This window comes from Fusarium pseudograminearum, chromosome 3, assembly GCF_000303195.2.
Source record: "Fusarium pseudograminearum CS3096 chromosome 3, whole genome shotgun sequence".
Classification (NCBI taxonomy): domain Eukaryota; kingdom Fungi; phylum Ascomycota; class Sordariomycetes; order Hypocreales; family Nectriaceae; genus Fusarium; species Fusarium pseudograminearum.
Window position 1 is genome coordinate 5,315,047 of NC_031953.1, and position 17,729 is coordinate 5,332,775.

Here is a 17,729-nt window from a genome sequence, read left to right on the forward strand (position 1 = left end):
ACGATGAGTGTAAACAACGAATTCATGCAAGTGATTGGAGCCATGGTTGTCTCATCTATGGGGAAAAAACACACCAGGGTTGATTGAAGCTCTATAACTGACTTCAGGAAAGAAGATACAATGAATTTGAAACTTGTACCTCAATGATCAACAGGGCAGCCCCAACTAATTCTACTGTCGTACAATTAGAAAAAAAAAATACCCTGTATGCTGCGCTACATTAGTACCTTCCATAGTAGACAAACTGACTTGTTGGTGGTGGTACCTAAGCTTAAGCTCCAACGGAACCGGATAAACTGACCCACAAAACAGAAGGAGCTGTCTTCAGTGGTCCGTTGCTGGGTGCAACTGCCAGATTGGCCCGCCAAAAAGTCAACTTCAGAAACTGCAGGGCGTGTGCATCGAATGTGAAAGGGCGGCTCGTCACCAAACCATCATCTTCATCTTCACCCTCTTTGACCGTCGACAAACATCGCCACCCGGGATCGTATCTCACGCCATACAATACGGCTCATCCATCAGACACGCCCTGCTTGTGATACCTGCGCTTCATTATCTGTTTTGACCTTCATCATGGCTCCTCTTATCCTTCATAACGTCCCAGATGACGAGTGTTACGTCGGCGACGACGGCATCAAGCGACCTTACGCCATGTATTTCAACCAGTACGGTTATCTCCCCTCTTACCCAAACAAACACTAACGAGACGCGCAATTAGACAGGATGCCCCTCAAGGAACTACACGATCACGTCGCAGCGCCGCCGAGTCTGGTTCGTTCGGTAAATCAACCCGTCGTTCGCGATCGCGTACCGGAACACCAGCTCGCAGTCGCGAGAATCCCACACTAGCTGCTGCAGACAAGCTCTTCGGCGATTGGGTATCGAACCAGGCGGCCGCACCTGCTCAGACCGTCCAGCGTAAGAGCAGCGGTATGATGCAGGAAGAGGCTGCTACCCAACGACCTGTTACTTCTACGCCCGTCGAGCTGATCCTCCGCGGCTACCGATCGTACACGCAGCAGTACGCTGCCATCTCCCATTACGAATCGCTTGCGGGCGCGATCTTGGAGGATTATCCTCGCGAACCTCCTGCCAGCCAACGCCGATACAAGTCCGAACTACGCGATCCTGCATTCACGCGACGCCGTAACCTCACAGCCGATGAGCGAGCTTTGGTGAACCGCGCTGATGGTGGAGATCATTGGGTCAAGGTTACTTTTGAGAGCAGAGAAGCTGCCGAAGCTGCAACCTTTGCCAGCCCTCAAAGGATTCTCGGACATCTTGTGTACGCTGAGCCATACCGGGGAGTTCCTCCCGCTAAGGACGAGGCCTGCCCTGATATCGAGGTCGTCCCTGATCACCCCCGATCACAGAGCATGCCGACAGTTCCCACCACGAATGGTCGCAAGAACTTCAGCGGGCCAACATCGTTTAATAGCCGTCTCCTCGACCTGTCTCCGCCCCATTCGCAAACCTCCAGCCTGACCATGGACACTGGAACGATCAGCAACTCGCATGCCTCTTCCGCTACGATCACCGAGCCTCTCCCTCTCCCTAAAGCCACCACATCGAGCATTGAACCTATGGAGATTCGTGACGAGGACAGTATCTTCTGTCGCCGCATCCCGACCGCCCGCCGCGCTACTATTCTTCCAGCCGAGCAAGCCCTTCTCCCTCAGCAAACCATGATGCAGCGCGTAATTAATGCCATTCCATTCATTAAGTGGTTTGGTGGCAGCATGATTGGTAACGAGGTGCCACGAACCGAGACAGGCGAATTCGACTGGAGCAAGGCAAGCTTGTACTGGAAGCTCATCTGGTGGCTCGACGCTTGGATTGGACTGTTTGGAGGTGATGTGCTCAACGCCGATAAGGACGATTAGAGGACATTCAATCGGCAGTGCGAGTACAAGATATCCTAAACAGACGGTCCAAAAAAAAGCAATAGCATCAGTTGACAGCAGAGCTAGAATGTACGAGAGACGAAGAATTTGATCATCGACCACGGCGTAATAAAGGTCATGGCGTAAGGCGTGTTATGGAATGGTACCACTTGGTTTAGTCGCATACTTAATAGACATGGAGGGTGAAGATCCGCATAATGTTTGTATACTATCAGTCAGGAGCAAATCCTGCAAATCTATTGCTACCTCTCCGCGACGAGAATTTCTGTCAAAAATGCCCACATAAACGCCTTTGTACATGATAACCCAACACAATCGTAACTCAGTAATTCAGGACTCAGAAATCCGGCCATTTAACATGGACTTTTGTCTTCATCGCCGCTCCACGCAGCTGCAGAGCTCGCATCTGTAATCAGTCCTGGCGACTTTGGTCTTTTCTCCGTAGAAGCAGGTGATACGGACCGCCCTCTTGTTTCCTCCTCTTGCTCGACAGCAATGTCCTGCTCGCAATTTTTATCCTGTCCATGGCCATTTTGCATCTCCTCTGTTTCAACATCTGATTCCGCCACAGGCAGAAGTAGCTCAGATCTGCTTAACTCATAATCATCATTTTCTAAACCTTCTGCTCGGCCAACCAGCGACTCATAGGTCACATCGGTTGGGATCCGACGAATGGGCTGAGGCGAGAACGGCCTTGCGTTACGTGGCCTGTTAAAGTCTGCGGAGAAGACGCTGTCGGTGTCACCTCCTCCACCGCCGGCTCTCGTATCTGATGCCAACGCGGCAAGTGACTGATAACGTTCTGTATCCATCAGGAGACTATCACCTCTGGCGTGGCTCCTGGATAGTTCTGATCCTGTATCGGCGAGGATGCTTTTGGGCGGGAGGATCGAGAAGAGCTTTGGTGTGTCGCCGCCACCACCACTCATGTTTGCGCTGTCTTCCTCGGTTGCGAATAAATCCTGTCCCTTTTCCAGAAGGTCGTCCAGACCGCCTCCGCTCCACCCTTTTCTTGCCAGACTTTCAAAGATGTCCACCTCTGCGCGTACAAGGCTGCAGCTTGCGTCGACGATTCTTCCGCTCGTCTCTTGACTTTCTCTCAACAGTGTTCGTGCATGATCGGCATGTAACGTTGTCAAACCGTCCAGTTTCGTAGTCAAGTCAACTAAATGTGCTCTAAATCGTCCGACATCTCGCCTTCGCTGTTTGTGTAACTTCATGCCCTCCTTCTCCAACCGTTTTATCTCTCTGCTCTGCGCTTTAATGTTGTGTTTGTACGTCTCCTCTTCGTCGTCAATAACGGTTTGCCACTTATCCAGGTCATGAAGGAGCGGCACTTCGAAGGATCGGTATACTGTTTCGGAGAGAATCTGTTGGTGGTTTGCGACGAGATGGTGCACTCCAGAAGCGGACATGAGCATATCAGCGGTGCAGGAGCCCTTGGTTGAGAAGCTTGCCGTCATATTGGTCGATCCAAAAGGCCCAATAGCCTCAGCGCGAGCTTCTTTTAGTCTGGCACATGCTTCGAGCGCTGAGCCGAACGTCGACGCAGCGGTTGATAGCGCAGCGAGAGCAAGACGGTATGACTTTGCAGAGGCGACGAGATCAGAATAAGCTTGCTGGGAGTTTTCAAGGTCGGCTTTTGTGAGGACAGCATGTGAAGATCGAGGAGGCGGTGGGAGTGGTAGATTGAACTGAGATAGAGGATTTGTGGTCGATGCAAGAGAATAGACGGGCGATCCAGGGACGGGTGGTAGTTGTGACGGTGTCGGTGACACTGGACGCGATGCTTCGGAGGTCATGTTTGTTTACTTTAGGCGGACGATCATCGGTGTGACTCGGCTTGTGCGGATTGCGAACCGGGGGCGGTTTTGAGGAGACGGATGAATTTGTTTCAGCAGAGTATCGAAGCCATAAACAAAATGCGTCAATTTGGAAGGGTCAGGTATTGAAAGAAGTTGTTGATTCCACCAAAGATTTCGATCGGTTGGCAAACGTTGGAGAAGACTGTCCGGGATCAAGGGTGCAAGGGTCTGCCGCCACAGAGTTCCCCCACTCATTGGAAATCTCCAGTGCGCTACTGTAAGCGATAGGGCACTTGGTGGCCCGGCCTTATCATGCACCTCTACGCGGCGGGCATTGTAAGGCGCCCAGCCAGTGGTGGAGCGGAGCGCACGTCATTTTGGCGGCACCTCGCCGTTATCTAAGGAAATTTTATCTAAAAGGCATGGAATGTTTCATGAAAAGCTTAGGTAGCATACCTAAGAGATTAAATTAGCAAGCCAGTCTACGCTACCTTAGACAAGCTCCTTAATTCATTTGTCTTTGTAACCCTAAGCTTTGATTATCATGTTACCCTCCCAACTACGATACCATCACGAGGTTGCTATGAGCGAGATGGGCCACGGGGCATGTGAAGTCAGCATGATTGGTCTTTTTTCAACTCGTGCCAGTATAATGTGATGAACAAACATTCAATCTCAGAAACTGTAGTCATCAATATATGTCTATTTTTCTTCTGTTCTTTTGTTTAGCAATTAAACCTTAGCAAAAACATGCTATCTAAGAACGAGTTCCCCGAATCTTCTAGTTCTTGGGGGCCAGCTGCTTCCTCAAGAATGCCTCGACCTCATCAAGCTCCTCAGGAACAGCAGAGTGTCCCATACCACTTTGTCAAGTCAGCATATAGTCTTGAAAGAACAAAGCAACATTAACTTACGGATAGGCCTTCCATGCAACGTCGTAGCCAAGTCCCTTGAGCAGTTCGGCGCTCAACTTTCCACGCTCGCAAGGGACGATAGGGTCCTCTTCGCCATGGAACATCATGACAGGAGTCTGACGGTTGGCATCTGTAGGCTTGACCATTTCGGCAAAGGTCTTGGATAGGAGCAACCAAGATGAAAGGCCAAGAATACCGCCCAGCTTGCTTGTGCAGGTGAGGCCGGCAAGGAGTGACATGGCACCACCCTGAGAGAAGCCGCCGAGAACGATGCGCTCAGAGGCGATTCCGGAGTCAATCTCTTGTTGGATGAGATCGTGGAAGTACTTTTGGCTGAGCTTAATGCCCTCGGTGTCCTCATTGCGGATGAGAGAGTCGACGTCACCTCCAAGTTGTTTCTATGCCATGTTAGACGTGGTTCTAGCCAATTCGAAAAGAGACACTTACGATATCAAACCATCCAGGCATTCTCATTCCCATGTTCTACCCGTGTTAGGTCAACTCTCAACACACCTCTCGGATATAAACTCACCACACTGATAGGGATTTGGGGCGCATGGGGCAGAATGAACTTGACCTCATCCATCTTCTGTCGCCGGCGCCAGTTCTCAACAGCGCTTGCCCAGCCATGTCCAGTGTCACCGAGTCCATGAACAAAGATGACTGTGGCAGTGTGCTGCGATGCTGCAGGAAATACGAGCGGGGCGATTCTTCCTGAAGACATGTTTGCTTCTGTCGTCCTCTCCGTTTTGGTGCTGCTAAATAATCTGTTCCAGATGACGAGAGCTACTAACGGAAGACCAAGGATAAAAAGGTAACGGATAATGGTTTTCGTAGAATCAGTGTCGTCTTGTGTTTGCTTGCGATCGTTGGACATAGCAGAAGTGGAAGTTTAAGTGTGTCCACCCGCTGCTCTTGTCAAGGCCAAGTGGAGTTTAGCGGTATCTTTGATTCCGTACATAATTGGTGACAAGCTGTTTACCCTGCACTCAGGAAGCATTTAATCAAAACATCAGCAACACCATGTACAGTGAATAAATGCAGAGTTATAGACATCTTACAGTGTTCATGTTTAGGAGTATCTATTATGATAGAGATTCAAATATGTGCTTGAGTCATGTCTGTACCTTGCCGTTAGTCAGCACGATACTCTGTGGAAAGCTCACCCAAAAAGCCTTTTCGCTACAATTGAGAACCAATTAACTTCATTTTATCATTTGCAGTTACCCAACATAACTTGACAATTATTGTTCTTCATTCAGTTTGTCTAAATAAATTCAGCAACTCTCTAATGCAATCCAGCAAGAGTGGGAGTGGACATTGCGTTGAATGACGAGTGGGGCTGAATATTTATTGGTCCAAAGGCTCGGCCCGGTACCCGCCAGCTCAGCCGCGGTATCGGAAATCTTCATCAGAAGGGTTGCCAGATGTGCAACAACATAGTAGCATCTTGATCAAATAAAATAACAAAGTACTGTTAAGCTCATACCTCTGCAAAGATCGAATGAGTAAAACATTCATAAAATAACAAAGAGTCCTATCATAGCGCAATAAATGGTATTCCTTCAAAAACAGCACCCACGGCTGACTTTAGAATTCTAAGAATAATATGTTTGCTTACAACTGTAAATTCTAAAAATAATAGCATTTTGATTGCAGATTCTGATTCCGACAGCGAGAGTGACTCACTCCCAGACCTTTCTCTTGCACCTCGAACTACAGGATTTAGTCTTACTTTGTTTTTTTCTCTCTTTTCTCTCTCTCTCTTTTTTTTGCTTTGAAGAGGCTCAACCTGGAGTTTTGTGTTATCAGAGTATGTATTGGTTATGGGCGCAAGGATTGGTTGTTGTCACCAAGCTGACACGCAACGTTCCTGTGTGTAACAACTTTCCAGCCAAACTTAATGTGATACTAGCAAATCAAGGCTAGCAATTTCACAGCCAATATTGGACCACTAAGCTAATCGAACCAACCTCCTGGTATTAATGTCCAGTTTGACCACTATACTCTGTACGCGCCCAAGACTTTGCAGTCAATATTGGTCCTGTTTGCCATGTCCTAGTATTCTTTCTAGAATATCCCCCCTCCCTGATCATCAAAGAAATACAGACGTAAGAAAACGCGTTTCGTTATCTGATCATCTTATCACATCGTGTCCATGGATGGAATCTTGAGACCCTCTCGACCCTGAAACTGCTGGGACGTTAGGGGTCGAGTGGCTGGTAATGGCACGTGCACACCCCAGTAATTGGAGTGCATGGCATCTTTAGTGCGTGAGGTGGGGTGATTCGAACCCTGTATCCTCCTCCATCGTCACTCTGCATCTAGTCCACCTATCTTCGAGCCAAGTCGCGTTGGACAAGTTCAAGTTTGAGTTCCTGCATCATTTGAACTCATTTTATGCTTGTGTAACGTCATTTCAAAACCTCGTTTCTATCTCTACCATATCACTTCAATGTCGTCAGAGGAGTTAACCCTTCCTCCTCTCCCTGCTGTTTCTTGGGATGAGCAGTCCCAAACTTTCACCAACAACCCTCGGAAACGCGTCCGCAATGCCGGCTCCAAGCACGCGCCTTCCTCGGGCTTCAACAATTCAAGTGATCCCGCCATATTCTCTAGTGATGATGACCCTGCGTTGGACAACTATGTAGAAGGCAGGCGAAAGAAGAGATACATTGGTACTTGGTTTCAACAGCATCCCACTTCTTCTGACTCGACTTTCAGTGAGATTCACGTTTCTAAGCAGAGGCGCCCATGGACGCGACAGGCAGACAGTGGTGTCTTCCTTGGCAGCGATGGCAATGAGAGCGAAGACATGCTGGAACCGGTTCCTGAAAACCCAAAACCCAGACTGCCCCAGCTTGATCGCGTAGTGCGCCGCGTCTCAAGGGCTGAGCAGATTGCACGCGACAAGGTTCGCACGTGTCTTGAGACGGGCGAAGAGACAGTCGACTTTTGGTCGATGGGGCTGGAAGATGTCTCCAACGATACCATTAGTCCTTTGTCACAGTTCACATGCATCCCCGTTGTTACTAAGGATGTTGCCTTTGAGCAAAAGGACCCAGAGCTCAAGATCTACATGGCCCAGAACCGGCTAACACGGGTTCCTGGTGCCATCTTCGACTTGACCTATCTCACTATTCTCAGTCTCCGCCACAACAAACTCACTGAACTCCCTCCTGGCATCGGCAAATTACAGCATCTCAAGGAGCTCAATGTGTCACAAAACCGCTTACGACATTTACCAGTTGAGTTGTTAGATCTATTTGTATCAAGTAGCAAACTCGACACACTCGTTGTCCATCCCAACCCCTTTTGGCAACCAAAACGAGCCCTAGAACAGACCGAGGAGAAGTCCGACAATGTGCTCTTTTCTCACACGGAATCAGAACCTTCTTCTGTGCCACTCTTGGTGAGTCGAGTGTTGGGTCGGTCTCCTTCGCAACTCTCGGATACTACAGGCCGAGTCGTCTCAGACTTCAAGTTTCCAACAGACCACCGGAAACTCGTATTGCCTGTTGATGAGGGAGAACCAGAATTCTCACCATCGGCGTCCGTCTCATCTATGACAGAATCGCAACGCTTGCAAGGGGCAAGTCGCGTCCCAAGTCTACTGGAGACTGCCCTCCGAGCCTGCTATTCTACCACTCAGCTTCCAGAAATGGCGTTTTACATTCCGGAGGGTCTTAATCACCTCAGGAGGCTTCTGGAACGAGCACATCGACAAAAGGAAGCCGGTGGGCTGACTTGCGCACGCTGCCGCAAGATGATGGTCATTCCAACTGTCGAATGGGTTGAATGGCGGGAAGTCCGAACCTGTAAAAAGGTCAGCCACGAGAACTCATCTGCCCTGCGGGTGACACCGCTGAGTATGGCAGAGGGCGAGAGGACTGTTCCCTTCATCCACCGAGGATGCTCATGGCGATGCGGGCCAGGAGAATTGGAGAAGAGCAGTTGGGGTCTGCCGAGAGGAAATCTTGTTCCTGTAACCGATGAGGGAAATCAACAAGCATGATGGATGGTTAAATGGCGTTTTATCTATGGTAAAAGCAGATTGATGAGCACATGAATGATACCTTATATTGTCTTTTTTATTTTTTACTTTTTGCAATTAATTGTTGCCGAAATCAGTTGCGTCTGAACATTTGTCTTTCCGATAATCATGACGAAGATGTGGATAGTTCATGAAGACATCTTATGATACGGTCTGATAGTTCGTTTCGTCATGCGCCGTGTGCAAGATCAGTTGACTCAATTATGTATTCCGTTTATGAATCACGTATTAACACATATTCTAGAGTCAAGGTGACAGAGTTGTCTCGACTTAGTATGTCATGATCTAGACTAAGTCAAAGTGAGTGTTGGATTGTCAGCCAGCAAGAACGGTGTTGATCACATCGTGACCATGAGCTAGTTTCTGGCCCGCTCCCTAGCAGACCTGTGTTGGTATGTCCCTCATCACAAAATCATCGAAGAGCTTAGTCGTGTATGTGCTTTGTTGTATAACTTCTTATTGGTATGTAAATTCCCGTACCTGTGCCCTCGTAGAATTGTACTCGCCAACATAGGCGAGCCACACCGCCAAAGACACTCTCATGCTGTTTGATGCGTGGATAAACGTATCATTCATCGGCGGCATATGGCTCGGCTTAAGATATGATCGTAGATGTTCCTGCAGAGACACGGTCTCTTCCACATAGCGATCCGTTGGAATGGCTTTCAGGCCTTAACCAATATGGAGGGTGGACCAAAGCGATTCAAAACGTGAGCGTAAATGGGGCAATTGTACCCGGCGCAAATCACACGGGCGAACAACTTGTTCAAAGAAACGGGTATCATTCATCCGAGGTCTAATCCCAGTCATCGTCATCACTGTCGACGTTTCGTGATTTTCCAGCAGTTCCTGTCTTGATAGTCTTGCCTGCTAAACGATCTTCAGCAGCATCTTCAGCAGCTTGCCTCCTCTTGACAACGCGCATATCAGAGTCAGGGACGGCGCCAACACCAACCAGGAGATTGTCGACTTGTTGCATCCCTGTTCGCACGCCCCCGATAGTTGCTAATGTCACAATCTGTTTGACAATATCTCCCTTGTTGTAAACCAAAATTGTTGGGCAGTTTCGGTCAGGGTAGTTCTCGATGGCCTGGCTTGCTCGGATTTCGCAAAACTTGATTTCGCCATACTCCCTAGCCGCTTGTCTCCATAGTTCAGTCAAGACTCGGGACTCGACATTTGTTCCCATGGCGGACGTAAGGTTGACGAAGACGGGTCCGTTTCGTGATGCGTCTGTGACTTCGCGTTGGTATTCGGGCTTTGAAAGAGGGTATACGGTCCCGTGCAGAGCTTTCTGTTGTAAACTGTTCAACTCGGCCATGCGCTTTTGGCGGTATTGTTCCAGGAAAGCTTCATCTTCATCGTCTTCTAGCTCGTCCAACTCGTCAAGGTCCTTGCCTTCTAATCGGTTCTCGTGTGCTAGTCTTCGTCCTTCAAGAATGGCCTCCTCGATCATAGGAGTTGGGCTCGGTGGCTTCTCAGGGATAACTCCATGTTTTCGAAGAATGTCATTCCTATGGAGGGGTTAGAGGTAGCTCAGGATCATGGAGGGGTAGCAGAAACTGACCATTCTGTGTCTGCGTTTGGGTCGTCAATTGGAACATTGATACGCTGTTCCATAGGGTTAGACATTTTGATGTCTTGGCAGAGTTGAAGTGACTTGAATACTTCAACAGACGTTTCCCTCGTCTACTAATGTATTTGCTCGAAAGTGGCAGCCTATAGTGAGTGGTACGTAGTGCAAACTGACGCAACTCAACAGGGGACCAGGCAGAGCTCATCTGTTCATGCATAACTCGAATAAGCCCCACCAAGCACCCAAGCACAATTGATGCACAATTGGTGCGTGCATACCTACTACTAGGTTATGTAGCTCTCTCCGGCGCTATGTTACACCGGCATTGACCCGGTCGCTCCTTCCCAAAAATCCATCACGTGTGTGGGCTATTCAACCCTAGCACGCTAATCTGCTTTCGGCCACAGAAGCCGCCCCAGAGGCAAGAACGAGCGAGTCCTCCCCTCACAGCCACCAAACTTTTCCTCGCTTACCTCCTCCCACCCACCTTGCGAGCCTCAAATCTGTTGCCGGATTTCGTCAAGCTTTCCCACTCTCGCAAGATACCGACAAGAAATTTTCGAGAAAATCAGACAAGATGGTAAGCGACTGCCTTTTTCTGGTACCTTTTACGATGGATCGATTACGAGCGATGGATGGACAACGACTACGTGTGTGAAAAGAGGTGGAATCATCGACTCGAAGAAACTTGCTGCCCGTGGCAAAAGTTACAGATTGATGGAACTCGACTTCGACGACAGCATAGACGATGGATCGGACACACAATGGACACAGACACGATGATGGAACAAGTTGGCTAACATCCTGCCCCCCAGGTTCTCGCCGTTGATCTTCTGAACCCTTCCCCGGCCGCCGAGGCCAAGAAGCACAAGCTCAAGGTACGATAACACCCGGACAAATTTTTCATCGTCACGACAATCAATCTAACATTACCAGACCCTTGTGCCCGCCCCTCGATCCTTCTTCATGGACGTCAAGTGCCCCGGTTGCTTCACCATCACCACCGTCTTTTCTCACGCCCAGACCGTTGTCATCTGCCAGGGATGCACCACTGTCCTCTGCCAGCCTACCGGTGGTAAGGCTCGTCTGACTGAGGGCTGCTCTTTCCGAAGGAAGTAAACGCCTCGCGGCGGTTTATTTCCTTGGGCACTCATGACTCTTACGGTTCATCTCATGGTGGCCATCTCGGATCTGCAAAACACAACATCGACATGGACGGATAGAACAGCCGACGTTGCGAACATTCACCAAAAAATCTTTGCAGATAGAAGATGGAACACCCAGAATAGGGGCGTTTGGGGTCTCCGGATATCTTGCATGGCACATCATTTCTCTTTTGTTTTTCCGTTACGCGCCTTGTACCAAAGAGTCGTCTGGAGGCAGGAAGGAAAAAAAAGCACTGCATGGGTGGAAAGCTGAGAAAGCCTTCACACGAGTGTCCACGCTGGCTCTAATAGGTTGGCTGGACATGAGGACGTGGAACCGTTTCTTGATGATCGCTTCATACCCGAGTGCAGTGGGTAGCGGAGGATGGTCACTGTGCTTTTGCGAAATTCACAATGGTTTCCACATCACTTTCTTCTTGACGTGAATGTTTCTAGTCGATGATTGCGTTGTGTTGCTGTCGTGACTGTCGTAGAGCACACTCCTGTGCTTCGTACTAATATGATTCCAAGATGCATCATTCCGCCCGCTGCTCTCTACTATGCCTCGCTATAGCTATCGAAGTCGACTCACTTGATGCCAATCGGTGATGGAAGGCGTCATCGATAGTTGGGCTCAACCCCTCAGCCGATCAACATACCTAGCTGCTGACTTGCCGGATGACTACCCGGAGATGGTCGCCCGCCACAAAGTGCCTGAGGCAACTCAGCTGAAGCAGTGTCTCAAGGCTAGGTACTATTTTTTTTTCACGAACCTGGGGAACCAATTTCCCCGCGAAATATTGATAGAATCCGCATTCTGCCTTAGACCCAATACATTGTAGTTCCAACTATAATCCTTTTGTTATTGGACTGGTTGATGGACCTCTCGAATTCGATCTTCGATATGACCAATCAGTATCACCTCGGTTCACGATAGATGAATCAAACTTATGCCAACTGTCTCTGAAGTTTGATCACTGTGACAAGATGCATGTATCAAAGTTGTACCAACCACCAAAGTAAAAATATATATGTTTCCAACGATTACGTCGGTGATCGTGTGACTTTTTTCCTCAAATCAACTTATTAAGATCCAAAGGCAAATTCAGAGCGGACCTCGGCTCTGCTGGACAAACAAAACCAACGGTTGTCAATCATGAAAAAGGGCTAGAATTTGCCTGTAAGATACCATAATTCATCGCCACCGCCTTGATCTTCAACGTAGCCCAGACTCTCTTGATGATCAGATATGGGGCTTATCAGATGAGTCAATGGACCAATAGAAAAACTCACAATCAATTCCTTTACACGAAAGCGGCGCGCTGAGATGGCGGTCATACGCGGGAAGCTGATCCACAGTGAGAAACTCTTGTTAGTTGATTGGCTGGACTGTGCTGCTTATGGGATCGTCTCCTTCTTAGCTTTTTGGGGTCTTCTTGGGACAGAACAGGGGCGCTTCACTTCCTGACCCTGCCAAATTTCCTCACCCCTGGCAACAAGGCTCTTGGTCTGACTTGTTTCACTCTCTCCCCTCTTCTCCTTGTTTTATTCTCCTTTTGAACCCTTAATAATATCTCTTCTCTAGATTCCGACGTCATTCACCTTCACAGAGACTATTTCTTCTGAATTCGACTTCAAACACTCTCCACTCAACCATTACTTGAACATTTGTCTCTTTGTTACTACTTCCTGTGCCACAGTCGTTGCTTACTTTACCATCATCACTGCAACGTCATTGCTCAGCACACGGTATCGATTGTCGATTCAGAAAGAATCAAATAGTTCTTCTCGGTTTATCAGAGTCTCTACACTCTTCCATAATGTCAACTCCTCGTACCAAGCGCCAATTCGCTGGTGCTTCAGCCGATCCCTCTCAGCGCCAAATCACCTCATTCTTCAATGCTAGAACCTCCGCTGAGTCTGCAGCTGCTGAAGCTGAGAAGCCACTCCAGCCCGCTCTCCCCTCTACCGTCCAGGCAAACCTTCTCAGCGTCGGCATGCGAGTCCGCAAGTCCGTCCCCGAAGGATACAAGACAGTCGGTACCAGTGCTTTCAAGCTCTGGACAGACAATGCTCCAGTAAACACCACCAAAATCACCGCACGAGCCCCTACCAAGGCTGCCTCTCGGGAACTTCTCCCTTTCTGCGGAATCAACAGAGTTGGCGGTCTTGATACGCAACCCGAGTTTGAACGAGAGGACGATGTTCCGGATATCGACGCCATTCCCGAGCTTACCATGTCGCAAGAGAGCAACGAGAGTGCTGAGTCATACGATGGATCTCGCAAGCGGATTTTTGATGAAGAGGAAGATGAGCTGGTTGAAAGCCGCTCCATGGATGTCCAGAGCAACTCCCGAATTATGGCTATTCCCGTGTCTCGAAAGGGTGCCGGTTTGAGGGGGTTCGTCTCCAACAACCAAAACTCAGGTTCAGATTTTGAAGAGGCCGATTTTCTTGTCAATCCCGAAATGGATATGACGAACTAAGCCAGCAATTGCTACGATGTTTGACAGAGTTCTTGCACATTGTCGTGCCAACTATGCGTTATGTTTGGGTCTTGCAACATTGGTCGGCGTTCAGGTGTATATATCAAGGCTTCAGAGCGGTTGTAGATTTATTAGGTGTCAAAAAGACATTGTAGCTCGCTGCATGCTACGTGGATTTATACATAAAGGTCAAAGACCTACAGTTATTATTACTATCCCTCAACTTACATGCCCACGAAGGGCTCGCGAAACTCGAGCAAGTCTCTTTGTCCGTAAAACTCACCAGCTACCGTCAAGATCATGTTGAGGGTAGCACGTAAATTCGCCCGTAATCGCTGTTTCGCCGCCTCCTTCGCCTCCTCATCGTCCTCTGAAGCTGCCCTATGGTTAATTTGGGCGAGCAAACGTTCTTTTGCTGCTTTGAGGCTTTCTTCAGGCTCTGGGGCAGCGACCTCACCTTCTTCGGCATCCGAGTCAGACGCGGTATCCATAGCCACGTCTTCTTCTTCGTCTATCTCACCTTCCTCTGCATCAGGCTTTGGCGGCGGAGTCGTCGTAGGCTCTGCAGCTTTAGGTGGGTTTTCAGCTTTCTGTTCAGCTTCGGGTGGTGTAGAAACTTCTTCGTCCTCCTCAGCGCTGACGGCTCCTTCAATCTCCAAGTCCTCTGGGTCAGCCATGATGTCTTCGTCGCTGCTACTTCTATCAACAGCTTCATGCGTGCCGAGTCCACCTTCTGCCAACTCTTCTCTCAGTGCAGCCATCTCGGATAAACTTCTGCCCAAGAGGACTGCTCTTCGTCCCAGGTCACGAATCCAACCAATCTCAGCGTAGTTCAGTTCGCCCCTATCTGGCAGTCTTGCAAGCAATGCCCAGATCCAGCGACTCGTGCGTTCTGGAAGTGTGTATCCTCGACGAAGAAACTTGCCGCCAAGCATGATGCGCAGTATTCGTAGCGTTGTGTCTTTGGACATGTGGGCGATCTGAAGTGGATGCGGATCGGTGTCGCGTAGGAGTCGAGACCAGGTGGCTATGGCAGAGGTTTGATTATCTGCAGAGGCTTCGGTCTTGAGCTGTGCCTTTGCGAGACGAGAACGGGCATTTTGGGGAGGGTTGGCGTGGAGGATAGTTCGTAGGTGGTGATACTGGTCCATGACGGAGGCAAAGTAGGCTTCGTGTATAGCTGCTTCTTCATCGCAGTCGTCATCATCGTCTTCCGGGTATTCACCTTCATTGTAGTTTCCCTCATCGTCCGCGTTGTCGGGCATTGCCATGTACGCGCCGTCCTCGTACCAACCTCGAGAATCGCCAACGCCGTCGCTGTATATGGTCCTGTCGATAGGTCCCTCTCCATCATCTTGGTCGTCACCTCTGAGTTCAGCAGGTAACTGAGGTCCGATCTGAACTTTAGGCGCAACGAGTAAATGGGGGATTCCGGCAGCTTGTTGTCTGTCATACTCACCATATCAGCACTCGTGCTCTACAAGGTCGCGATCTTCAGCAATGACAATAGGGGCGCAAGGGGAAAGGGTCGACTTACCGAACTGAGTTTAAATATGCCATGGCATCTGCGTCGTCCTCGAAATCAGACTCTTCGCCTGCGGGAATCGTTGTCGCATGCTCGTTGTCTGCAAAGACATATTTCTGGCCCCATGTCGGATCGATGCCAGAGTTTTGATGTTGTCGCCCTTTTCCGCCGTGTTTCTTAGATCGCTTTGGTTTAGGCTTTAAAGCATCGCCTTCATCAACATCCTCAAATTCTCTTTTGGTCGCCATTTTGTATCTGACGTGAATGTTTTGTCAGACTTGCGATGCTAAGCAAGGATGGGTGAGATGAGAGACCCTTAGATTAGTACATAACTATTGCTTGGTTATGTTCTTATCGATAAGCCATTAAGCTGCAGCTCATCCCCACCTTCAACATCTTGAAATTGTAGCGACTTCTCATGATCATAATAAAATCATGATGAGCACGGCTCTTGTGCGACAATCGGCCTCGAGACCTTCTCGATACTGTAAAAGAACTCTTTCAGTTACTTTTAGTGCACGACCGGCCATACAATGGCGCTCACATAGTAGCTACAACCACTTTGTTGGTCATAGTATGCCTAGATTTATCTATTTACTTTACTTTCACTAACACACATAGCTAAACTCGCTGCCGCAGACCCAAATGCCGATTTCCTTCCTTTCATGTGTAAGGATGTGAAACCCTTTACGCTTGCTGTCAAGGACAATATTGCAACCTCTGAGTTCCCGACACAATGCGCCTCGCATATTCTCTCCGCTCACCCTTCCCCTTTCGAAGCTACTGTCGTTCGTCAATTGCGTAAACGTGGTGCGACCGTTGTTGGGAAGACTAACATGGATGAGTTTGGTATGGGATCTCACTCTTCAAACTCGGTTCATGGGGCAGTGAGGAATCCTTTAGCTAAGGATGGCAATGTTTCCGCTGGTGGAAGCTCTGGTGGAAGTGCTGTTGCGGTGCGCTTAGGAGACGCAGATGTCGCATTGGGAACAGACACCGGTGGTTCAATTCGATTACCAGCTGCCTATACCGGAACGGTTGGCTACAAGCCCAGTTACGGTATGATCTCTCGATTCGGCGTGGTCCCGTATGCAAACTCCTTGGACACGGTTGGCTTCATGGCCAATGATGTCAAGCCTATACATGACCTTGTGTTCAAGACCAAAATGCATGAGGAGCATGATTCCGAAGATCCAACGTCACTACCTTCTACGTCTCGGAGACGATGCGCCGAAACGATACCATCCGCTCTTCCCGATCTTTCGAAGCTGAATATTGGTGTTCCCCTCGAGTACAACATCGATGAGCTTGATCCTTCCATTCGCGCCGCTTGGGTATCTGCTGCTTCTAGTATGGAGGCACAGGGTGCGACACTGGTACCCATCTCACTACCATCCACCAGAGAAGCTCTTTGCGCTTATTACGTCCTTGCCCCTGCGGAAGCCTCGTCAAACCTTGCCAAGTACGATGGTGTTCGCTACGGAAAACGTGGTGAAGGCAGTGATGCTGTCGGTGAGACTCTTTACTCTGATACTCGTGGCGAGGGTTTTGGTGAAGAGGTCAGGCGGCGAATTCTACTGGGTACCTACAGTCTCAGTTCCGAGGCTATAGACAACTACTTTATCCAGGCTCAAAAGGTTCGTCGGATGGTGCAACAGGACTTCGATCGCGTCTTTCGACTTGATAACCCCCTCTACGAACCCGAGCAATTCGACCTTAGCGATATGGCCGAGGCCACTGGTATGGAAGACAAGACTGGTCCCGTTCAGGTTGACTTCATCCTATGCCCTACAGCACCAACATTTCCTCCCAGATTAGAAGAGATTGAGGAGCAAAGTAGTGTGGATGCATATATGAACGATGTTTTCACAGTGCCCGCAAGTCTAGCAGGGCTACCGGCCGTGAGTATTCCAGCCAAAGTGGAGGGAAGTCAATTCCCAGCGGGTCTGCAAGTTATCGGGCAGTATTGGGATGACCAAAGAGTACTTCAACTGGCGGAGAAGCTGAAGTTTATGGTTGTATGAGTGCGCTGTAGAATTCCACAAGCGATGATTTTACGATATTGTATACTAAAGAAGACGAATAGCAAAAAGAACTTCGGGTGTTATAGATCTTGTAATCATTTGTATGGCCTCAAAGTGTCCCTCACTCAACACCAGCGATGCAAGTGATTGCTTCTGCTATCTGTAACTTCCAGAAGCTGTGCGTTTTGATTCATGATACTTTCATGAATAGGGTGCATGCTCGTAGTATTTATTATTAACGAATTTAATATGTTTCAATTATCGCTCGAATCGGTTGCGCTATGAATGCTTTACAA

General features: G+C 49.0%; 9 protein-coding genes across 9 annotated transcripts; 5 read left to right on the forward strand and 4 right to left on the reverse strand.

Moving 5' to 3' along the window:
• Positions 1-573: 573 nt before the first annotated feature.
• Positions 574-1,883, forward strand: FPSE_12306 (uncharacterized protein; the record flags this gene model as incomplete). Its single annotated transcript, XM_009265423.1, has 2 exons — positions 574-665; positions 719-1,883. 2 exons carry the CDS (start codon positions 574-576, stop codon positions 1,881-1,883), a joined length of 1,257 nt encoding a protein of 418 aa, XP_009263698.1.
• Positions 1,884-2,257: 374 nt separating this feature from the next.
• FPSE_12307 (uncharacterized protein) lies at positions 2,258-3,706 on the reverse strand (the record flags this gene model as incomplete). Its single annotated transcript, XM_009265424.1, has 1 exon — positions 2,258-3,706. The coding sequence occupies one exon, from the start codon at positions 3,704-3,706 to the stop codon at positions 2,258-2,260; it is 1,449 nt and encodes a 482-aa protein (XP_009263699.1).
• A 784-nt stretch (positions 3,707-4,490) lies between these two features.
• On the reverse strand, positions 4,491-5,347 carry FPSE_12308 (uncharacterized protein; the record flags this gene model as incomplete). Its single annotated transcript, XM_009265425.1, has 4 exons — positions 4,491-4,572; positions 4,624-5,021; positions 5,071-5,106; positions 5,156-5,347. The coding sequence occupies 4 exons, from the start codon at positions 5,345-5,347 to the stop codon at positions 4,491-4,493; spliced, it is 708 nt and encodes a 235-aa protein (XP_009263700.1).
• A 1,731-nt stretch (positions 5,348-7,078) lies between these two features.
• FPSE_12309 (uncharacterized protein) lies at positions 7,079-8,638 on the forward strand (the record flags this gene model as incomplete). The annotated part of the gene is made up of 1 exon (XM_009265426.1): positions 7,079-8,638. One exon carries the CDS (start codon positions 7,079-7,081, stop codon positions 8,636-8,638), a length of 1,560 nt encoding a protein of 519 aa, XP_009263701.1.
• Positions 8,639-9,473: 835 nt separating this feature from the next.
• FPSE_12310 (uncharacterized protein) lies at positions 9,474-10,309 on the reverse strand (the record flags this gene model as incomplete). Its single annotated transcript, XM_009265427.1, has 2 exons — positions 9,474-10,191; positions 10,245-10,309. 2 exons carry the CDS (start codon positions 10,307-10,309, stop codon positions 9,474-9,476), a joined length of 783 nt encoding a protein of 260 aa, XP_009263702.1.
• A 521-nt stretch (positions 10,310-10,830) lies between these two features.
• On the forward strand, positions 10,831-11,372 carry FPSE_12311 (uncharacterized protein; the record flags this gene model as incomplete). The annotated part of the gene is made up of 3 exons (XM_009265428.1): positions 10,831-10,833; positions 11,069-11,131; positions 11,190-11,372. The coding sequence occupies 3 exons, from the start codon at positions 10,831-10,833 to the stop codon at positions 11,370-11,372; spliced, it is 249 nt and encodes an 82-aa protein (XP_009263703.1).
• A 1,846-nt stretch (positions 11,373-13,218) lies between these two features.
• Positions 13,219-13,884, forward strand: FPSE_12312 (uncharacterized protein; the record flags this gene model as incomplete). The annotated part of the gene is made up of 1 exon (XM_009265429.1): positions 13,219-13,884. One exon carries the CDS (start codon positions 13,219-13,221, stop codon positions 13,882-13,884), a length of 666 nt encoding a protein of 221 aa, XP_009263704.1.
• A 224-nt stretch (positions 13,885-14,108) lies between these two features.
• FPSE_12313 (uncharacterized protein) lies at positions 14,109-15,657 on the reverse strand (the record flags this gene model as incomplete). Its single annotated transcript, XM_009265430.1, has 2 exons — positions 14,109-15,330; positions 15,422-15,657. The coding sequence occupies 2 exons, from the start codon at positions 15,655-15,657 to the stop codon at positions 14,109-14,111; spliced, it is 1,458 nt and encodes a 485-aa protein (XP_009263705.1).
• Positions 15,658-15,844: 187 nt separating this feature from the next.
• Positions 15,845-17,433, forward strand: FPSE_12314 (uncharacterized protein; the record flags this gene model as incomplete). Its single annotated transcript, XM_009265431.1, has 2 exons — positions 15,845-15,983; positions 16,031-17,433. 2 exons carry the CDS (start codon positions 15,845-15,847, stop codon positions 17,431-17,433), a joined length of 1,542 nt encoding a protein of 513 aa, XP_009263706.1.
• Positions 17,434-17,729: the final 296 nt, after the last annotated feature.